Source organism: Macaca mulatta, chromosome 2, assembly GCF_049350105.2.
Source record: "Macaca mulatta isolate MMU2019108-1 chromosome 2, T2T-MMU8v2.0, whole genome shotgun sequence".
Taxonomy (NCBI): Eukaryota; Metazoa; Chordata; class Mammalia; order Primates; family Cercopithecidae; genus Macaca; species Macaca mulatta.
In genome coordinates this window covers 61,440,435-61,465,000 of record NC_133407.1, presented here as the reverse complement: position 1 = coordinate 61,465,000, position 24,566 = coordinate 61,440,435, and the positions used below count along the sequence as shown (strand labels likewise).

The 24,566-nt window shown below is 34.4% G+C and overlaps 1 protein-coding gene across 15 annotated transcripts in view; it reads right to left on the bottom strand.

The window, feature by feature from the left end:
- RSRC1 (arginine and serine rich coiled-coil 1) overlaps positions 1-24,566 on the bottom strand; it is a 411,683-nt gene that overhangs the window by 225,316 nt on the left and 161,801 nt on the right. For all 15 annotated transcript variants that reach the window (XM_077990579.1, XM_077990581.1, XM_077990575.1 and 12 more), the window contains one exon: positions 7,327-7,363. In XM_077990579.1, the coding sequence (XP_077846705.1) occupies positions 7,327-7,363 (37 nt within the window). The remainder of the gene's footprint in view (positions 1-7,326; positions 7,364-24,566) is intronic.

Below are 24,566 nucleotides of genomic sequence, written 5' to 3'. Positions count from 1 at the left end.
AAGAAGGTCTGATATTTAGACCCTTAAGTAATGGGAAGTGGGGGTTACTTTAATGCATTTAGAATAGTTTTATTTTTAAAAGCTTTAATAACCTCAGGTGCATAAAAGTCAAAAAAGTTATCTATATTAAACATAATTCTGAGACTATTAACAATATCATGAAAATTGCATGACATCTTGTCCTTTTTTTTTAAACGTCAGCCTGCCACCATTTCCTCACCATTTTAAAAACCATTGTGTCTTATAATAAAACACACAGATCTTTCTCTAGAGGGTGAAAGGAGGAATTGGGGAAGGGCAGAGAAGGGCCCAAGTTCATGCTATTTGAATGACTGGACAATATTAATCATTTATTACAGAAGCAATTTTCAATAAACTTGTAACTCATCAAAATGTATCAGAGAAATGGATCACTTGACATGGCACTGTTTATGACTAGATTATATGCCAGTCCTCAGATTTAAGATCTGTAAACTGCCTAAGAAATTATGACAGTAATATGACATTAACATGACATTAACATTTTATCCACATTAAAAGTATTTTAATTTGCACACATTCACAGGACACACTGTCTGTTAAAAGGAAAGAGAAAGATTTATGGAATTGGTCTTGTTGAAAGAAGAAAAACTTCATGCTGTTTCATCTCATGATCACAGTCTGAGGGAAGTGTCTGTTTTAATATGCAGTTTTACCCTAAACCTCAAATGTATATTGTCTTAGGTGAGAAAAATAAATTAAAATGTTGGGAGGAAAGGTATCTATTATGCTGAAATCCTTAAATAGTGACATGAGCTAACATTTTTAATCAGTGTTTAATAAATTTATTGAGTATATGGGTAACATTAGTGCATTTTGAGATAATACATTCTCAAACTCATTTAGACACATGTCAAAAACATTTCTTCACAACACAGTAAGAAAATATAAAGCTAAAACTGAAATATTTAAAATACCACAGACGAAAGTTTAGAATAGTGTTTATAATCTATTTTTGCATTTTCTAGCTCATGTTGTATATTAACTGAATTCCCAAAAGTATGATAACAATCCATTAACTATGTTTATGCTTGTGTTAAATAGAGCTATTAGTCTGAAAACTGAAATACGGCAGTTTGATTTTCAAGTCCTATGTAAAATAGTCTAAAACAGAAAGGAGAGGGCTTTTATTGGAACCTGATTGTTATTGATGAATACCTAATAGCAATGGGCCTGCCTACATTTCTGGCAAGCAGAACTATATTCTTATAAACCACTGATGGGCTAAACAAACTATTAATGATGGTTGCTTTTCAACACTTAAAATGGCCAGACTGTGTTACTTGACCACAAGGACAAGTAGGTCATCACTCTCAAATGTTATACAATATAAGAAACATAAATGAGACCTCTGTGGAGAGACAAAACCCATAGGTATGGCTCCAGAGTTCTTTTGCTGTTCAACTATTAATAGAAAACAAATCCCACTTAAAGCTGTAAATACTTGTAACCCTTTTCACTAAAAGATGTATTATCATTCATTTAATTTTCCACTTAAAGCTTAACAAGGTATTATTAGTCCTAGGTTCCAACTCCAGTCCTGAAAAAATACAACTTAACATCTAAACCAAAAATTTTAAAACAAATGTCTATGACTCTTGCAAGATAAGATGAATTTTTTGCCCCTCTATAAACTTTTTGGAGTACCCCTTCCCCTGGGTTTATGAACATCCAACCAATCATTCACAGGTTGCAGAATAATACTCAATGAATACAAGGAAAACACCTAGATTCTTCACCAGATTCAGAAGGCCTTCTTCACTGGACACATGTCTTTCAATTGAATGCCTTTTAATGTATTTTTCTTTCTGGTGGTCACTGAACTAGCAGCATTAACCTTGCTTAGGAGCTTGTTGAAATGCATAATTTCAAACTGTGCCCCAGACCCAAAGAATCAGAACGTGCTTTAACCAAGAATCACAGGTGACTCAAATGTACATTAAAGATGGTGAAGCACTGCCCCAGATCACTCTGTACAGTTACTACAAGCCACTTCTATTTATTTGACTTTCAGAAAAGAGAACAAAGGAAGCTTTAGAAACATCATACTGATCAGGATAATTCATTTCATTCCTTGCCAAAGGGGGCACAGCACAGCTGTCCTTCTTTCAAGCCAGAAACAACCCACAAAACTATTTTGACCTAAAAAAGTAAAATTTTTCATACAGCTCAACTTAATATTTTCTGATCTAAATCCTTCTCCCAAGAGAAAAGGATAGCATCATTTTTATAGTTTGCTTACAAAATAATAATAGCGGTATTGTCATCAAATGGCAAGGCTCCATCTCCTATGTTTTTTTTCTTAATTGGAAAAACAAAAACGTGTTGACTTCATTAAACCCCCCAACTGAAAGTAAACATTTGAATCCCCATTCAGTAGTCCAATAAGCATCACTACTCACTACATTATCCATAAATTTAAAACATAATGGTAGGAGAAACATGGAGACGCCAGGCGTAGTTGCTCATGCCTGTAATCCCAGCACTCTGGGAGGCCAAGGAGGGCGGATCATCTGAGGTCAGGAGTTTGAGGCCAGCCTGGCCAACATGGTAAAACCCCGTCTCTAGTAAAAATATAAAAATCAGCTGGGCATGGTGGCAGGTGCCTGCAGTCCCAGCTACTCAGGAGGCTGAGACAGGAGAACCACTTGAACCTGGGAGGTGGAGGTTGCAGTGAGCCGAGATTGTACCACTGCTCTCCAGCCTGGGAGACCAAGCAAGATTCCTATCTCAAAAAAAAAAAAAAAAAAAAAAAAAGGAAGAAAAAAGAAAAAAACATGGAGTCAGCACCCTTTGATAGAACAAGAAGAACTCAGAGTCAACTTTCTACAACTTTGGAGCAGCATTAAAAAAAAAAAGTGCCAGGAGCAACATCTAATAACCACCCACCTCCACTCCTTCAACCCTTCTGTGATGACAGACATAACCCTGGGGTCATTATCAGAAGGACTTTCATCTGTAAGTGATTATTCATCAAATTTAAAAAATTATTTTCTTAAGTTCATTATAAAATCTAATTAAGCACAACACTATAAGCAGTGTTTTCACTCATTTTCTTTAAGTCTTAAAAAATGTTATAGGCACTGAGCTATGACACAAACCCACTGAGTATGCAGCATTACTTCTTGGAACCTGAGGGTCAAGAGAAACCTATACACACATGAAGCATGTGCTACCCATTGTGCTGTTAGCAATAAACCACTTTGCCTCTGACTCAGGAATCTCATATCTTCTGCCAGCATCTATACAACTATGGAAGATATGCAAGTAGGCTAAAATCTCAGACCTTAAATAAAGAAACACAATAAATATAATGATACACACAGTAATTTTTCCAGGATACACTGTTAAGCAAAAAAAAAAAAAAGAAAAGAAAAGAAAGAAAAAGGAAAAAGAAGAACATATACACACATACGGTTTTACCAAAAAAAAAAAAAAAAAAGGATTAACAATAAACTAGAAGTCAATAAAATTGGCTATTTACAAGGGGTGGAGGAGAACAGGCTAGAAAGAAAGAGAGCGACACACCTCTTTGAGAATACCACAGTGTATAATTTTGACCTCTGGAAGCATGTTAACATCATACATGTTCAAACATAACTAAATCAATAGGAATGGGGACAAAGACACCTAAATTGAATGCAAACAGAAACAAATAAATGCAACTATATTTCAAATAAATAACATAACTATACTCATTGGAGAAAAGGAACTGCAAATAAATCTTGAACTCTTTTTAATAGGGTTGTTTTACTCAAAGTATGCTTGTAGCAATTCTAAAACTATTTTACGTACATTATATGACTGAACAAATGAGTAACTGTATCGGTGTTATCAGGAGTCAGGGTTCTCACTTGTTATAAGAACTCAGAAGCCATCATGAAAAGATTCTCTCTTGATAAATCTGGGACAATCTGAGCATCAAAATAAATAAGGAAAGTAATTGACAATAACCTATTTAATAAAATTAAAATCATGAGTCCTTACTCCTGATAAATAGATAAATAAAATAAGGGAGGTGGGCTCTTCCTTACTGTAGAATGCTGGCTGTAACATGGAGGGAGCAGTAGAATTGGAAAATCTATATTTTGCAATCATCAGACAAGAATCATCAATGGATAACAGAGCAGCAGCCTTCAAAGTCTCAGTCTAGAACTTTAAAGAGGTATAGACTTTATGGGTAGTGAATGAGTTTGTGAAAAGAAAAATAAGATGGTATTGGACAGCATATTATAAAAAATTTAAGCTGAGGAAAATGAGATACTAGGACAGTTCTCAGGATCACCTGGCAACATTGAGAGAAATAAATGATTTTAAAAAACAAAAAACAAAAAAAAACAAAAAAAAAACAGAGAAGGTGCATCAATGGTCTAGGAGATTGTAAAAAACTTAAGGAAATCAGTGCTTGAAGAGGTTCCAGGGGAACAGTCTACTTACTCCACTCTTTTCTCCACAGATCCACACTTGCTTTCTCCTTTTCAGGGTTACATCTAACTATATACCAAGAAGAGCATATACACATATAGTACAAAATCAGGGCAACTACGTTACCTGGTAGCAAGTATAACAAGTGATATATGTAATTTTTCTTAACTTATTAAAATGTATATTGGCTTTTACCCCCTTAGAACAATGCTAATTCTCTATGATAATCTAAGTAAATAATTTTTTAAAAATAAAGACTGAAGAAAGCTATACAAAGAGATTAATTCCAAATGTACAGGGTGCTTTTCTCATTTTAATTTTATCATGTATTTTTTAACACTGATCTCTTCAAAAATATACTTCTAATTGTATTTGGATGTACAGCCAATTCAAAGAAGAGCTACATATACGCCAGAAGGCTCTAAACAATCCGCTCAGCAGTGAAAGGGAGAGACACAAACCTCAGGTGCCCACAGGTACTAGACAGAACAGGTTTCATTAATGCTCAACCCATAAATTGTGAGTTTAGTTCCATTTTAGGCATGAACCATTTTAGAAAGGTTTATAAAGGTATTCTTCATAACATCACTGACTTTACTGAGTATTATTAATGTAAAATGCAAGATGGATGAATGGATAGATTAACAGACAGACAGATAGATGAATATTGTTAATAGTTCACAGTTAGTGGGTCAATTACAACATCAAGTTACAGTCTTTCAAACAACTAAGATAAAATGCATTCAAGTCATCTGCTTCTTACTCCCTAATTGTATGCTAGTCCTGGCTCTTTAATCCGAAAATGCTTATCTTTGAAATATATTTGAGGTATATGACATAAGTAAAAATGAAATATAACTTAGTGTCAAGAACAGGGAAGAATACTTAATATATAATTATTCTTCAATGAGTAGCTATGTTTTATACAAAGTTTTAAAATAATTTTAGCCAAAGTACTCTTTCTTCAGATGAAATGTTATTAAAAAGTTCAAAAGTTTACTCTACAAAATAACTAAAAGTGGAACTATTTTGGTTAAAGTGAGTAGTGGAAGTCTGCAGTACCAACTGCTTTGGAGAGCTTTCCGGGCAGCCCAAGGCACGGCTAGAAAAACCACTGCTAGATAAAATTATGAGTACGATATAAATGTGTGAAATAGTTACTGAAAATGAGATGCCACTAGTAAGTATAAAAAGTATGAAATTTAAACTAGTAAAACGTCAAAGCCATTTTTATTTACTGAAGAACATGAACAAAGTAAATATAAAGTCTTTTTAATAAATAATAATTTACATCAAAAGTATAAAAGACACCTCAGGCCAGGTGGCTCACACCTGTAATTCCAGCATGTGGGGAGGCTGAGGCGGGCGGATCACCTGAGGTCAGGTGTTTGAGACCAGCCTGGCTAATATGGTGAAATCCCATCTCTACTAAAAACACAAAAAAATTAGCTGGGCATGGTGACGGGCACCTGTAATCCCAACTACTGGGAAGCTGAGGCAGGAGAATCGCTTGAACCTGGGAGGCAGAGGTTACAGCGAGCCGAGATCGTACCACTCACCAACCTGGGAGAAAGAGTGAGACTCCATCTCAAAAAAATAAATAAATAAATAAATAAAAATAAAACCCAAAAGATACCTCATTTTGGCACTATGATAGCTGTTCTTCCTTGCTGTAAGCCCCTAACTGATACTGGAATCATGTTACAGATTAACATGTTTATTCTGATGTCCATATGTCCTAAATCTATGTGCTATTATGAAGTGATAAACGGTGGTTCAGGAAATACTTTTTAATGATGAAAATAAGCATGTTATTTACTAACTTCTAATCCCCAAATACATAGCTCAAATTTTCTATTATATCCTCCTTTTAAATAATTATCTCTAATTTTTAGGATCACTTTTAAAAGTCTAGGTTTCCTCAGTTTCCATTAGCTGTAAAAGAAAAATCAAAAATTCCTGTAAAAAAAAAAAAACCTGCTATAAGTCAAAATGAAGCTGTCTTTTTCTACTGTTTGCTTTTGTGGAAGCCGAACAAAAGTACATTAATAGTTAACAAAGCTACAGTATGATATACGAATGAAGTCTTGCATTAAAAAACTACTTAGACTGTATTTACAAAAGAATCTGTACCATTAATTATTCAACATTTGGATCTGACCAGAAACTGGAGGATGACTCTGTAATGCTCAGTTTAAATGAACTACTTAATGTTGTAATAAACACTCAATACAGTGGGCTCAATGAATTTCAGACATATTACAATTGTATGGGTTTTCCAATTTTTTGATCAATAACAGATTTTAATGCTAAATCAGTTTGAATTTCACTTTTCTCTAAAATGTTTACTTAAACCAAAAATTTTGCATCTCAATTATTTTATATTCTAAATCTGAATGTAGATTAAACCAATGCATTATTCATAAAGCAAAGACATGAGGAAAGACAAAGCTGTGCACTTCTTTCAAAGCTGCTAAATTGCTAAAACATACCACATTTATGCATGCAATATTTGATTGTGTTTTTCTTAAAACACAAGCTTGTTTTCATCAGATCAAGATATGCCAAAAATTCTACACCAAACAATTTTTGTTTATAATTAAAGCAAGCATCAATCCAAGGATTGTCATCCATTTTATTTCATCTCTACATCAAAAAAAAGTAATTTAAAAAATTTTTAAATTCCCTTGAAATGATAAGAGAAATGAAAATGTAAGTGCCTTCACATAATAACAGTAAGCTGACCCTTTGGGAAATGGTTGACTTTCTCAATACAAGGTATTCAAAGCTCATTCAAACGTGTTCATTTAGAATGCAGATATCAAAGATGATGCAAATGTTCAAGAGAAAATTAGAACTTACCAGATGTTCTAATCCAGCTTTGATGTTTCCAGATTCCCTAAAATAGAAGAATAAAAGTTCTAAATAGTTGCTAAATCCTTTACCTCAAAAATGTTTTATAAACCCTTGTAATTTTTCATATGTATTATGTTCATAACACTGTTTTTAAGGACAAAACAATTTTTATCAAAAATGAACAGATAACTTATATTAGATTTACCACAAAATTGGTATTTCACTAAAAGAAGTTTCAGATTTTTCAAAGTCAATGAAAAACATAAAGAACTCACAAACATCATTTTACTCTTCATACAGTATCTATTCCTTTCACACTAGCTTTTCTATTAGAAATTTTGTTATTATTTCCAACATTATGAAAATGTTCAAATTTACAGATTCTACCACCCATATTCTACAACTCACATTTTATTTGGTTTCTCAAATATCCATCCATCAATGGTTACATTTTTATAAAAAGAATGTACACATAAAGAACACATTAGTGAGTACATAGCTAAATAACTAAATCTTAACCTATTTTCTCTGTCATTAATTTTATGAATTTAATGTACACTACAAATCAGGACCTGAGATCATTTTAATATTAAAAAAGAAAATATCACCAAAGAAATCATAAACATCAAATATCATGATATATTTTAAGTATTAAATTTCTGCTTTTTACTGTAAAAGAGACTGCTTATGGAACTAAAAATACAAGTATCTGTACATGTAACAAACATAATTTAAATATAGATTTGTTGAAATGTGGCAAACAGTTAAATTTTTTCTGATTTCAATCTGTACCAATTTATTTATGACAAATGAACTTCGGCTTTTCTCATTCTGACCAAGCAGTATTTTAGTTCCATTATACGTACCAAGCATTACCTTTTTTAACAAAAAATTGTAATCCTACCACATTGCAGAAACTAATTATTAATATAAATCCTCCAACAATAAACAACATTATTATATTCATGATGTTTAATCTTCTCCCCACATCTCCTCGCTTCTCTGAGAGGTCTCAACTTTCTTTTCTATTTCTGTCTTCTACTTTTTCTTTGCCAAAGATATACTTACCTGTTTCCTTTGTCTTGCTATACTATCTTTCCAAATTTCTCCATTTTTATTCCCTTCAGATTTGCTGCTGGAAAACTGTACTCATGGCTTCCAACCTTTGCTCTCACTGCCCAGTCTGATATATTAGGAGTAAATTCCCATTTCTACTGATTAGCACTAATTTTCAGCCATTCTCTTCTGTATTCCTGCTTCTGGCAATCTTTGCAAAACTATATATTCAATGTTTAGATATTTAATGGTTTCTGAAACTCATTATTTAATCTCTAATGTCTGTAGTCGTACTGACAAATGATAGGAATAAATTACTGCAAGGTGTGAGAGAAGGCTACTATCTATATAAATAATTATTTTATACTTTATCATTACAAAATTAATGCATTTATCAGAGCTGGAAGTCAAATGAATCTTTACATTTTCACAAGAACATTCAAATACAGTTATTTGTATAACTTAAAATTTAAACAAAAAAGTAACATATAGTGAAACATCTGAACAGGGCAACATATGTGTGCGCACACACACACACTAAATAAAATTAAATCTTCCTCCCATCACTGACTCCCAGTTCTCAATCTTGGTTTATCCTTCTGAAGATATTCTATGCACTCGTGTGTGTGTGTGTATGTGTGTGTGTGTGTGTGTGTGTGTGTGTGTGTCCCCCTTCTATGTCTGTTGAAATCCACAATAGAAGCATATTATACACCCCATTTTGTACCTTCACTTGGCAATCTATCTTAGAGTCTGTGCTATATAATACACATCTACTTCGCTTTCTGCCACAGCTACATTGTCACAAAATGGTTCTTATTAGAAAATAATATTGCAATATAAAAAGAACACAAATGATCAGATTCAAAGTATAAGTCCATACTTCAGTATCTGAAATAGCTGGGGCTAGACATGCTTTATCAGAATATTTCAGATTTTAGAAAGGTTAAGGTATGTCATACAATGGTGCCAGGAGGGTCTGATGCAGCATCTCATCATCATACACGTTAAATAATTCTGAAAGAAACATATTAATGTCCACACAAAATGGGATAAACAAAGACTGTAAATAGCCTCATTTCAGGGTAGGTTTGCTGTCAACTGTGTCTGCCACAATCTTAGGGAAAATCACTTAATTTTCTGAGATACCTGTATTTTAGAACGAGGACAAGAAACTGTTCTTTAAAACAAAAAGAAAATGTAGGCTATTGCTTTGCCATGTTTCTAAGTAATTCTTTAAATTAAAAGATATTTATAAAATGTTTTGAATGGCATGGCTGAGAGAAAACAAGACATTATTCTTGGCACATTCCCTTTCCTTCACCATCAAATGTAACCAAATGTAATCAACCACAGGGCCCTGGCTATTCAATATCCTTAATTATCATTAGATCTAACTATTTCTATCTTCACAGCTTTTATGGTATTTCAGTCCTTCATCTTTTCTCCCTAAATTGCTGCAATATCCTCTTATTGAATGTCAATAGTTCCTGCCTTGTCCCATGTCAATTCATTCTCCATTAACACAGCAAAATTTTTCTAAAATGTAAACTTAATCATATCAATTCTCTTCTTAAAATCTACAATATCTTACCATACTGCAGTTTACCTATTCCCTCTGTTATCTTGTCAATGCTACATTACATGAAAAGTAACAACAGCAGCCACAACAAGCTACGTTTAACCTGGTTTCACTCACCAATGAACCACTTTCTCCCTCTACCTAAAATGCTCCTTTTCTCCCAGCCTCCTCTAATCTTCCCCATCTAATAAAAATCCAGCCTTCAGGACTCATCCTAAACCATTCTTCAATTGGGGAAACTTCCTCCCTTTCCCACAAATCATGTAATGAATTCTTCCTATATGTTTCCATAACACTCCGGGCATGTCCCATCACAGAACTGATCACAGTATTTAATAAATGCCAATTTACTTTCCTACTTACACCAGTGAAGTGAAAACTCCTTGAAGATATGCATTCCATCTTTTTAATTTTTATATTCTGGCACCCAATAAAATGACTGAATCAATATATTTAAGGATATGACATCTGAATCACAAGATAAGCTTGGGTACAGAGTCAGTAGCAACCAGCTCAGGTCTCTGAGCAGTACTACGCAGTCCCACTCTATCTCCAACCCATGTAAAGAACAAGGCAATTTGCAACACTGAGCTGCTGCCTGAGATAAAACAGTAGTATTAGGAGGAAGGCACAGGTGCATGTATGTGCACGAACATGTGTAGGGTGTAGGTGGTTATTTATTTATTTATTTTTACTGTTTTTGAGGGTGTGGGAGCCACAATGGGGAAAGTAGTTGAGGCTACACTAGAACACTAGAGGTGGTCCACTCTAGTTTTTAAATTAGCCTGGAGAAGCATAAGTCAGATCTTAGATTTTTACCCCTCCTTTTAGATTAAAATTACTATCTGAGGCAGCTAAATGCTGTTAGGAAAAAATAGATGAACCCACAAGGAAAATTGTAAGATGTATAAACCAGAATTAAAAAAAATAATAATCTTATCCAGAGAAAACAGAACAAGAATGTGAACATAATAACATCTTCAAAGAGATGATTTTTAGAAATATAAGTATGAAAATGAAGTTTTGAAAAAGAACCAATATATGATAGTGGGTATTACAAACATAATCATTTGAAATAAAGAACTCAGGCCGGGCGCGGTGGCTCAAGCCTGTAATCCCAGCACTTTGGGAGGCCGAGGCGGGCGGATCACGAGGTCAGGAGATCGAGACCATCCTGGCTAACACGGTGAAACCCCGTCTCTACTAAAAATACAAAAAGAAATTAGCCGGGCGTGGTGGCGGGCGCCTGTAGTCCCAGCTACTCCGGAGGCTGAGGCAGGAGAATGGCGTGAACCCGGGAGGCGGAGCTTGCAGTGAGCCGAGATCGCGCCACTGCGCTCCAGTCTGGGCGACAGAGTGAGACTCCGTCTCAAAAAAAAAAAAAAAAAAAAATAAAGAACTCAGAGGATGGATTGAAAACACAATAGATACAGACAGAGGATGAATTCATAAGCTGGAAAACTGGGTAGAAGAACTATTGTAGAAGGCATAGGGAGGGGGCAAAAAGACAAGACAAATAATTGATAGAATTAAGAACAGGAGTAGAAGTGTTAACATCTATATAATGAGAATCCTAGAAGGAGGGTTAAAAAAAATGAAAGACAAGAAATATTTGAAGAAATAATGACAGAGATTTCCCAGATATAAAAATATTCAAACTCAGGTTGAAAGGGCACATAGAGTGCTGGAAAGGATGCTTAAAAATCCACAGCAAAGTATATTATACGGACATTTAAGACTATAATGGATTAAGAGAAGTCAAAATACTTCTGGAATGAAAAAGGAGACCCCTACACAAAGGAAGAATAACACTGATATTAGATTTCTCAACACTAAAGTGAAGACAAGAAGATAATGGAGAAATAATAACTCTCAAGATAAAGTGTTACAGGAAAAGAACTGTGAACCAAGAATTAACATATAGCTAATAAACTATTATTTAAATACAAATAAATATAAAGAAATTCTCAGCATGCAAGGTTTCAAAAAATTCACCACATAAAGACATTATTTAAAAGAAGTCTTGAGGAATATAATGCAGGTAAGAAGGGAAATAAATTCAGGAAGAATCAACAAGGTAAGGCAAGTAAAGGATGGCCTAGAATTGAGCAATTATTGTAATCTAAGTAATCAATAACTAAAAAGAAAACCAGAGAAAGTTCACGCATAATCATTTGGAATTGAAATTCCAGAAAAGATTTTCGGATTGGATAAAAAAACAAAATCCAGCAATGTATTATTTACAAAAGACACACAATACAAACCGATTCAGAAGAGTTTCCCAAAAAAAAGATTTGCCATAACTCCAGGCAAATATGAACCAAAAGAAAGCTGGGGCAGCAAGTTTAACGGTTTAATGACAAAATACATTTAAGTCCCCTACTCCCATACATACATATGTATGTATGCATTATGTATGTATACATATGTATGTATATATGAAAGGAAGGTAATTTTAGGTAATATATACATATATGAGAGTCAGAGACTTAAGTATATTCTAGTCTAGTGAAAGATAAACCAGTAAGTTTTCATTTATATCTGGAAGGTTTGCATATACATAAAGCTTAACATATCACATTGGGACACCTAAGTTTACTCAAGTTCTCCATGAAAATCAGTTTTCTTTACTTTTACTTTGGTCAAAAAGATAAGGAAGAATGACCATCTCAAAACAACACAGGTAAAGTATCATGAGTACATAAATACAACACAAGACAGTATGACATACAATACTGGTTTTAGAAGCAGAGTGCCTACACTCAAATTTAAACACTACTACAAAATAGTCATGTGAGCTTGAGTAAAATCCAACTTTTCTCAATCTCAGATTGTCCACCTATGATGTGAGGCTTATTTGCCTTACCTAACATACCAGGTTGCTGTTAAAAAGAAGGATAATGTAGATGAGGATAAAAAATAAACTATAGAAATGTTATTATGATGGAGGATATTTAAACACAAAAGTCTTAAAAGTGATTCTAAAAGTTTTAATGAATTTGAAAAAATAGAGAGGCAACATCCAAGACATTGATAGAAGGATCTTACAACAAACGGTATAAAATCTGTCCTCTTTAGTGGTCTGTCTCTTGGGTTGTCCCTGTCATGACTTCATCAATATTTGTGCAACTCCTTTTGCCCTGTGCTGAAAGCAGACTTAATTCAATTATAGGTCTCAAAACTGATAAAATGGTCCTGAAGTGGAAAATGGGAAGAGATTATTGGCAAATGAATAAAGATTTGTATCGAACTAACACACAGGAGTACAGCAGGTCTTTTTTTAATCATTCCCTGTCTTAAATCTTCTGGGAACCATGAGTTTCCCTTCCCCTCATGCAGCACATCGATTTCTGAATTAGACTGCAATATTAAATAATTAATATACTTGCCATGATTGATGTTCTGCATTAGTTGAATATTAGGTTATCAATCAAAATCCACTTGGTTTAATGTAATAATATTGAAAAAGTGTCACAGGCTGTTCATCCAATTTGTAGTTGAGGCAGCACAGATAGTAATGTTGGCATAACACCAGGCTCTAAAGCAGGAAATGCAGTGGCTCAACATGTATGAAGCAGACATTTTAAAACTAACTGGGTAAAGGCTGAGGTTGCCCTAAATAAACCAGGTAGCACCTGATAGTTTCAATCTTAGGCATGAGAAGATGCCATGTATCAATCATGCCATGGCGGGCAAGAAAAAAATTAAAACTAGGTATTACTTTCCCTTTGTTACAAACAAATTTCATTATTTTTCCAAAAGAAATATACTCTAAGTCTAAAATCTATTGCTATAATAAAGCTTATGTCCTCTTAAGAAATTTGTAGACAAAAAACTAAGATTTTTTTTAGACCTAGTCTTACTAGAAAGTCATTGACTTTTCTTTCCTTTTCTTAAAACAGAAAAACAATATCCATCATACCAAGTGAACATTCAGATTTTTAGTAGTCTAGAGCAATCAGGTTAAGGAGCCACACTTAATAATGATATTTATTTTGAAAAAATACTATTCTTTCTGATGATGGCAATTTCCTTTACTATTAATATTTTGCATCTACATTTGTCAAAATATAAGCTTAGGAAAATAACTTAAATTACTTGATTTTCCCAGTCAAGTAATGACAATTTTTCTCATCATTCCCTATTATCTCAATCCGAAATCTATTATAGATTTAGTTATAAAAGTGATTACTTAAAAACAAATTTAAGAAACAAAAGATATCTACTAGAAAAGTGACTTTTTTGGGGGGATGAGTAGAAACTTAACAAAATAAATATAAACCAAAACCATTTCAAAGAGCAAGCCAAAATTCCAGTGAGGGTTTAGTTATAAAATACTCATAAACCATAAATCATATAACTAATTGAAGTAGCATTAAAGTATCATTCCACTGAATAAGTCCTTAGTAAATAAAAGATTAAATATAATTATAATCAGTAATATATGTGTTATCCCATGTAAAAATGTGTATATATACAGTAATTATGAAAAGTGGAGTTAACTATTAAAAATAATAAATTTTTTAAAGAGACATTCTATCAGCCAGGCTGGAATCCAATAGAAACATCTAGTTAGACCCTAACTCCTGGGCCCAAGTGGCCCTCCATGCTCAGGCTCCTAAGTAGCTATGACCGCGGGCATGTGCCACCACACTCAGCTAGTTTTTTTCTTATTTTTTGTAGAGATAGGTAGGGTCTCGCTATGTTGTCCAAGCTGGTTTTGAACTTCTAGCCTCAAGTGGTCCTCACACCTCAGCCACCCAAAGAACTGGAATTACAGGTGTGAGCCACCACACCTGGCTGAAATAAAAATGTACAGTAGATTTTTTTGTCATCAACTAAACATATTATTTAGTTTTAAAAGATTAGTATGCTGCAGTTTTCTATGGATATAAGAGCTAAGATCATGGTTAGTTTTGTATTTTTTCTTTCATAAAGCAAAATCTACAGGAGTTGGATTTTTAGATGATGTCACTGAAGGCTTATAAAAGCCTGACTACACACATTATTAAAAATCTACATTTTCCATCTCAAACAATAATGAAAGCATTTTTACATGTATTAAATTTTGTTATGTATCAAATGTCACTGATGAATAAAAAGTTTGGTAAAATATAAATCTAAGAAAAAGCTGAGTTCTAATTTCAGCTCTACTATTTACTCATGGTCTTTGTTCAGTTACATATTTCTCAAATTTTTCTCACCTTACATTCAAAATCACAAATTAATAAGATAATCAGCATATAATATAGAAGTCACTCAGTAAATACTGGTTCAATATAACAGCCTAATAATGGACCAAATGACTATACTCTACTTCCAAAACAAAAAAAATCTTTATATAAGTTTCAGCTTTTTTAATTGCCTTGAAACCCATTTCAACTGTAATACCCATAAATGAAAGTCAGTCTCATTTTCAAATATCAAATCTTGGATGGATGGATGGATGGATGGATAGACAGATAGATAAATTTTGGCTAGCATCCAATAGAACACTAAAGATATCCTGATATAAGCACATTCTTATGTTCTATTTGCAAGAAGGTACAGTGTGTTGGGAAAAGCAAGCAAAAATAATTTCTATTTTTGTATTTTAACCCAATTTTTAAAAATGCTTAATGTCAGTACTCTGATCCACAAAGATCTTCCTGAAATTCTCAGTTTCTGCTTCGCAGGTTTGGTTAGAATTCTTAAATTCTAACTTTTCTCTTGAAGTGAGCACTTTTCTCTTGATTGGCGAAACCTTGCAAATTAGCGGCTCTAAATGAATATTCTTATGTTACTATGGTTCAGAATGATGATTTTCAGATGTTTACATTTTACAAGCAGTTTTTGATCTGACTATTATTGGTAATAAAAAAAGCTCTAGAACCTATAAATCATTTGCACAGATAAGTCTACCATAGTAACAAAATTTAAGTGTTTTGTTTTCTTTTTAAGATCCTTTAGTTTTATAGACAAATGTTAGTGAGCATCCACTATGTCAGGACAAGTTTAAATTAAATATGTTAAACAGCCAAGAACTTATGATACACACTTGGCTTATTCCAATGGGAAGCTGGACACTTAAGCTGGTATGGATCAGTTTTGCCACTTAAAACCAGTCAAATAAACAGAGTTCATAGAAAGGGTCTACAGGGGAAAGAGAAGAGATTTCAGTATTTCTGAAGTCATGCTCTAGATAACAGTTGCAAAAAAGGAAAACTAAAAATTTGTCATCAGTAGAGCTGATGTAAAAGAACCAATAAAAGAGATCTTTTAGACACAAGATAAATTATAGCAGAAACAAACTTGAAATGTCAAGGTGAAGGAAGTACAACAGAAATGTTATTTCCTAAGCTCCCTCAGCTCCACCATAAATTCTGAGGGGATAATAAAAACAATAACAACATAAACATCATCAACGGAAAAAAAGCAAGAAGAAATATGGCATCTATGCCTCAGATGCTAAAAACTGTGTTGTCAAACCAAGGCTAGTACAGTCAGTCCTCCCTATCTGTGAATCCACAACAATGAAGTCAACCAACCGCAGATCAAAAATATTCGGGGTGGGGGGGAACGTGTATCTGTAGTGAACATGCACAGATTTTTATTCTTGACATTATTCCCTAAACAATACAGTATAACAACCACTCACATAACATTTAAGTTGTACTAGGTATTATAAGTAATCTAGATAAAAAACATAAATTATAGACAAATACTATGCCATTTCATTTCAGGGACTTAAGAATCCATAGACTTTGGTATGTGGAGTAGGCCCTGGAATCAATATCCCACAGATACTGAGGGAAGATGGTATATAAAATAGTTAACGTCCTGGCCGGGCGCGGTGGCTCAAGCCTGTAATCCCAGCACTTTGGGAGGCCGAGACGGGCGGATCACGAGGTCAGGAGATCGAGACCATCCTGGCTAACATGGTGAAACTCCATCTCTACTAAAAAATACAAAAAAACTAGCCGGGCGAGGTGGCGGGCGCCTGTAGTCCCAGCTACTCGGGAGGCTGAGGCAGGAGAATGGCGTAAACCCGGGAGGTGGAGCTTGCAGTGAGCTGAGATCCGGCCACTGCACTCCAGCCTGGGCGGCAAAGCGAGACTCCGTCTCAAAAAAAAAAAAAAAAAAAATAGTTAACTTCCAATCCAGGCAGTGAAAGGGCATGTGATACATGCTACCTATCTCGTATTTCTCACATGCAGGACAAACACTCATCATCAATGACAACTCTCTTTCCAACTGAGGTCAGGCCCAACTCAACACATTTTACTAAGGAGTCAAGGCCAGCTGTCTGGAGTTAGCAGGTGAGATGCAAGCTATTCACCATCACCCCCCACTTCAACCCATGCTTTTGACCTTGTTCAAAGAAAGTTCATAAAAAGGAAAAATGACCAGATGTGTTAGAGTGGTTGGAAAAGATTTCAAAGAGAAGGGTAATTTTAGCTAGATCCTGAAGGATTCATTGTATTTGGGTAGACTGAGTACATAGAAGAGAGGAGGCAGGAAGAGAGAGCTCAAAGGTCCAGCATGACCTGGCAGAATTCAAGTATGAAGAGTGATCTGCCCAGAGAAGATGTACTAAAAGGTCATACAACTTTAATTAATTAAAAATAAGTTTTATAATGTAAGTTTTTAGGTCCATCACATACAGTTGTGCATGTTGTTCATTATGAAAAAACAAAAAAATCAAGGGGGCAAGTGGAAGCTAAAAGCTATATGCCCTGGCCAAACAGTATATCCTGGTATGCATCCACAGGAAGAAGACATCTTGTATAATATGCACAAAGGTGCCACATGGGCTACAAGTGACCCAGCAAATAATAAATGCTTATTGTAGAAAAATTCAAAATCACATCTGGTTCTAATGAAGAAAAAATAAGTTACCTGAAATTCTTCTAGCCAAAGATAATAGCTTCAATATGTCCTTGTTTTTTCCTCCAGACATTCTTATGAATATGCACAAATACAATTATTTTTCTTATAGAAATGGGACCATGGTTGATTTGTTATATAGCTTAAATGTTTTCACTATTTTATATTGTAAATAGCTTCTGGGTGTTAATAATATACTTGCATATAATATTTTAATGTTTGCGTACTATTCTGCATACAGATGTACAATAAGTTAACTTACCCCTTATTTTCAGACATTTAGGTTCTTTCTGATTTATCCTTATAAATAAAACTGGAGTATAAGAAAAGAATAATCTTTAGATTTAAAAATCATTGATGATTTTATACAATGTTTATTTCACTTGCAGAACTGGGGTTAAATAATTTTTATAAGGGGAAATAAACCTAGTATATTTCATCTCCACTATTTAATCATAAATAAATTCATGCATTCTAGTACTTCAATATAAGTACAAATATTTAAATATCAATCAAATTCACATTACAATTATAAATAATCTAAATTTAAATGTAATTTTAAAATACAATTTCTACTTCCAAAAATTCTGCTATAAAATTATGTCCCAATAATTTCATAAAAGCAATATATTCCCATATGTAACACAGTCAACAATCCCAAATAGAAGGTAATAAATATATCCTATTATGTCTTTAGCTGTTAAAACTGAGGGAAAAGGCTAGGCACAGTGGCTCATGCCTGTAATCTCAGCACTTTGGGAGGTTGAGACGGGTGGATCATGAGGTCAGGAGATAGAGATCATCTTGGCTAACACAGTGAAACCCCGTAGCAACTAAAAATACAAAAAATTAGCTGGGTGTGGTGGCACATGCCTGTAGTCCCAGCTACTCGGGGTACTGAGGCAGGAGAATCGCTTGAACCCAGGAGGCGGAGGCTGCAGTGAGCTGAGATCGTGCCACTGCACTCCAGCCTGGGTGACAGAGCGAGACTCCATTTGGGCGGAGAAAAAAAAATTGAGGGAAAAGTGCAACATGTGGATATTTTTCCTGAAAACAGCAAAGTTTGAATAACTCAGACATTGATTATCCAAGTCTTCAATTATTAAAGTCTTTTGATGATTTTCTCTTCCTTCTGTTGTTGTTCTGTTTAACTTCTGTTCTCCTATTTAACTCAACAGGAAACTGAAAACTAAGGTATAATTTTAATCAAGTAAGCATTTAATAGTGCTAGGAAATAATAATGAAGTCTTTCCTTGTTTAATGAATCAAACTCCTCAGCCTACAATTCAAGATTCTTGCTCAAGTCAAATGATTTGCCATTTCCTAAAGACCTCTTTGCACTTCCCAGCACTTAAATTGTCATAGTATTTGTCTAAGTGAACTGACCTTCTCAGAGATTCCACCTGTGAGGAAATACTGAACAGAGTTTGTCAGGCGCTGTACCAAGCGCTTTACATAATCCGCTCACTTAACACTTACGATTTTATCATAAAGAGATGTAATTATTATACCTATTTCATAGATGAGATAAATGAGCTCAGAGAGATTAAGCAGATCACACTATACCGTTCAGGCTCAGCTAGAAAATTGAATTCAATTCCCAAACTTTAGTCAAGGGAGAATTTATTACTGTCAATTCTAAAAAACAATAACCTCAAGAATAAAACAAGATTTTACAATATTCCTTTACTCCTTAATTGGAAACATGATTAGGAAGGAGGCAGCAAAGTGATGAGGATTCAAGTAACAATAAACACTAACCCTGATTGATAGGCTACTATATGCCAGGCGCTGAACCTGGTCATTTACACTTGCATTCTCATTAAATTCTTACAATATTCACAAAACAAATACTGTATAAATAGCTAACATATTTATACAGTTAGGAAAATTTTATAGTGTACAGTAAAGATCCATAAAATAAAAGGAAATGCCATTTTTCACCTAGCAAACAAGCAAAGGTGAAAAGAAATGATAATGTTTCCACTGTTGACAAAGGTGCTGAGAATCAGGTATCCTCATGCACTGCCAGCGGAAGCAGAAAACAACACAGGTTTTCTGGAGGGCAATTGGGAGAATGTATCAACATTCTCAATAATACACACAAAGCCTTTGCCTCACAGTCTACTTCTCTAAGTTTATCCCAATGATACATTCACAAAATATTAATCACTCCATTGTATTTAATACAAAAAAACCCTAAGAACTAAATGCCCAATAATGGCAAACTGTCAAATAAAATATAATAACCACACAACAGAAAACGATATCACCATTAAAAATTGTGACGTAGTTATATATTTTCACAAAATGGTCTTGTGCTATAGTAAGTATTTTTTTTTTTTTTTATAAAGCATGTTACAAAATGTAAGAGGGTAGGTTTTATACATCCATGTGTACAGTGTGGTACATGTGTGTTTATCTAAAAAGATATAAACCAAAAAGTAAACAGTATTTGACAGTGGAATTATGAGTGCTTTTTTTGTTCATTCTAATTGTTTATATGTTTTCTAAAGTGTCTTCCATGAAAAAAAAATATTAGTCCAATTTTTAAAATATTAAAAAAAAATCCTCACAGCAGTTTTATTGAGTAGTGTATTATTCTGGGTCTACATTCAGCTCACATTTTTCCTGTTATCTATAATCATAAATTATTTATGCACATACCTTTTACCTCTAGTGTTCACTTTGAAAACCTTGTCTACATTTTTGTTCACCCTTATATCATCTACATAATTTAATACAAATAGAATCTTTCTAATTTTGGTATGTGATTATCTAAGCTATAGATTAATTCAATTTAGAGATGGAGAATGTGAAATAGAGATAAGGAACACAGTTATGTTCACAATGCACGAGACAAACAGAAATAGTGAACTCCTCAATAATGTATCCCCACTTTATCTATGTAGTTTTGGCTCCTATCACTAACCACCAAAAGTCCTCCAATACCTTCTCCCTAACATCAATGTCTTCATATCCCAAGTCTATGTCATTGTCCTCTTTATAATCTACCTTACCTGACTAACAATTTTCTGCCAATATGTAACTCTTCTCAAACCAGTTCATTATCACCTCCATAATTTTGCTCATCCATTCATCTACCTAAAACAATATTCTCTTCCTCTCAAAATCTACAAATTCTTATATTTATTGTACAAGAACCAATTAAACTCTCACCATGACTATGTTCATAATAATTTCTTAATCTCTAAACTTACAGTCCTTTCTGACATTTAATGGGTAAGCGCTAGGATCTTTGCAAATGTCCCAAGTTGAAAATGCAATAATGCATGTAAAGTGCTCAGCACACTGCATTTAGCAAATATTACTAATTATTGTCAACATCATCATTACTACACAGACCTTTGATGAGGATTGTCCAATACATTAACATGAGAAGAAAACAAAACCACTGTGAGATACAGTGCTGAGCAGGTAGCAGGCTTTATTCATTGGCTAAGTTACATGACTCCTTCACAGCATCCTCTCAGAACACAGACTTTAAGTCATGCCACACAAAAATTACAAATTGTCACAAACAACAGGCCACATCACTTTGACTAGACAGAATATTAAATCTGTGGATATCAAGGTCAAATGTACTGCCCTTATAGAAAACTCCCAATAGTCTGGCACTTAATTATCAGTAATTATTTTATGTGGCTTCTATGTATATATCCGTTTCCCAAGTTAATTACTTGCTTAGGTAAACCTGCTTTGTTACCACATGAAGCTCTTTGATAAGCATAGACAGGGCTGGGGGTGGGGAGGTGGGTATGGCTGAGTCATTGGCTGCATCTCCCTCCAGAAAACTGCAAAGCACTGGCTGTTTACCATGTATGTGTAGCAGTATGAGGAGGGCAGCTTTCTGCCATGAGGCCTGCCAGGCAAAACCCTGTAACTGCCAATGGTTATGTCTGATTGGTCACACATAGAATTTTGGCCTGGAACCAGTTTCCTCAGTTACCATGTTACTCATAGGCTTCCCCTCAGTTTGACTTTTTGAAAGAGAGAACTATACACATACTCTATCTCCCATTTCCTACCTCCCACCACATCCAAAAATTACTCTTGGCTAAAGTCATCAGTGGTTCCCCCATGTTACCAAATCCAAAGTCTACTTTATCATCTTTCTCTTTATACAATTCTTAGAACCATCTGATACTGTCTAACATTCATATCCATGTTGATAAGCCCATGCTGAACTCATGTTCAATACTTCACAGCCTTTCCTCACTTGTCTTTTATAATATTACATCATTCAGGTTTTCTACATTTTCTCAAAAAAATGGCTCTTCAATTCTCTTGTAATTTCATGCTCTTCTCTCTAGCCACCAAAGGTAAGAGCTCCCCAAGGATCAGTCCTGGGCCCTGGTCTTGTGCTATACTTTCTTCTTAATCCATCTCACCCTCACACACAGCATTAACAGCAACCTATATGTACATGTGGGAAAAATGCATATCATTCATAAGCTCCAGATTCATTTATCCTGTTGTCTATTTGACATCTCTATTTGGGTATCTAATAAAACAAAAACAAAAACAAACAAAAAAGCTTATGCTCAATAGATCCAAAACTAAATTCTTGAGTTCTTCCTTCAAAACTCATCCTTTTCAGTATTTCCTATTTCAGAAAAGGATTATATCATTCATCCTTTTGCTCAAGCCAAAAACCTGGGAATCAACCACTTCACTTTCTTCTCTTTCCCCCTACAAATACAATCTATCAGTTAGGCCTATTGATTCTACCTCTTAAGTAATCACAAAAACTATCTATATTTGTATCAACTGCCATCATCCTAATTCAATTGCCATGACCTCCAACCTAGTCTTTCTTAATTCTGTCATAGCTGTTTTCCCCACTTCCACTGTTGTTTCACTCTCATCCACCTATCCCAAAACAGCCAGTCTAATCTTTTAAAAATGAATCACTTCAGGCCAGGTGCAGGGGCTCACGCCTGTAATCTCAGCACTTTGGGAGGCCAAGGTGGGTGGATTGCCTGAGCTCAGGAGTTCGCGACCAGCCTGGGCAAAAGGGTGAAACCCTGGCTCTACTAAAATACAAAAAATTGGCAGGGCATGGTGGCATGTACCTGTAGTCCCAGCTACTCAGGAGGTTGAGGCAGAATTGCTTGAATCTGGGATGCAGAGGTTGCAGTGAGCCGAGATCATGCCACTGCACTCCAGCCTGGGCAACAGAGCAAGATTCCATCCCCCCCCAAAAAAAAGAATCACTTCATTCTCAAGCTCAAAACCCTTCAATTCCTTTTCACCAGAGCTATCATGATTTGCCCCCCACCACACACACACATAAACATTATTTATTCATTCAACAACTATTACTGAGCACTATCTCTGGGCCAGATTCTGTGATAGGTGTTATGGAAACAATTATGAACAACATAGACTAGGTCATGTGGAGCTTAAAGACAGGTATAAAAACCATCACACAAATATATAATTAGTACCTAATCATTAGTTACTAATAGTTTAATTAATTAATAAACATGTGATATGAAAAATATTTCAGAAGTTAATACAGGGACCTATCAGATAGAATGAAAGGAAAATAAGAACTGGTTTAGAAGGTCAAGGAATTATTTCCTCATTTTATTCCACTGTTATGCTCGCTCACTACAGCCTTCTTCTTGGGTGTATTTGTTATGCTTTTTAAGCTACCCAGAATCTGAATACCATTCCTAATTTGGTGAGCTTTGAATCCAAAGTATTCCAAATATAGGATGACATGAATTATACTAGGAAATTTGAATAGTTAATTAAAGACAAGAATAAAAAGATTATTCTAGGTGATAGTAGCAACAGAGCTAAGTCCAGTGGCAGCAATGTCAGAGGCAGTGGTGGTGGCAGTGCCTGCATACTACCTATACTCATACCATGGTATACACAGGCAGCAACACCAGCTGATCAGTCTTCTTTTCCTGTCAATTTTGACAGTCTGGTTTTCCAGAGTTCCCACTGATTACAATAAGCTACAAAATAGTTCCACATAATCTATGTTTATTTATTTACTTGCAATCTTTCCTAATAGAATCTAAGCTCAATAAGCACAACCTACATCTAGGAAGGAGGAAGTGGCATGGGGGAAATCCTAAAGGCTTGAAATACCACTGTATATAAGAAAGACTTTTGTTTTTTTCCAGTTCACATAAAGTGGCAGTACAAATGAAGATTCTTCTAGGAATTACTTCTTCATAATAAATGGTTTTATATCTGCCTGCATAAAATAAAAAACCTATATTCAATTCATGGATAGTTTTCATCAAATTTTTATTAGTAATACTTAAAGGCCAATGGAGAATTTAAAAGTATGCCAGCTTATTTTAAGCTGAAAGTACAAATCAGGGATCAGCAAACTATGGCCTATAGGCCAAATCCAGCCTGTTTCCTGTTTTTGTATAGCACATGAGTTAAAATCGTTTTTACATTCTTAAATGTCTGGGAAAAAAATCAAAATAATAATATTTTGTGACACATGAAAATTACTGAAATTGATATTTTAGTGTCAATATATAAAGTTTTGTTGGGACACAGCCACACTCATTCTTTTATGTATTTCTATGGATGCTTTAATGCTATTAACAATAGCTAAGGAGTTGCAACAGAAATCATGCATGGCACTCTCATTAGTTTGCACTGCTGCTCAGGGCACAAAAAAATCACAGTAACAGCATAACTAAACGGAGTTTCAAGGGCCTTACAAATTGCTGTGATGTGACAT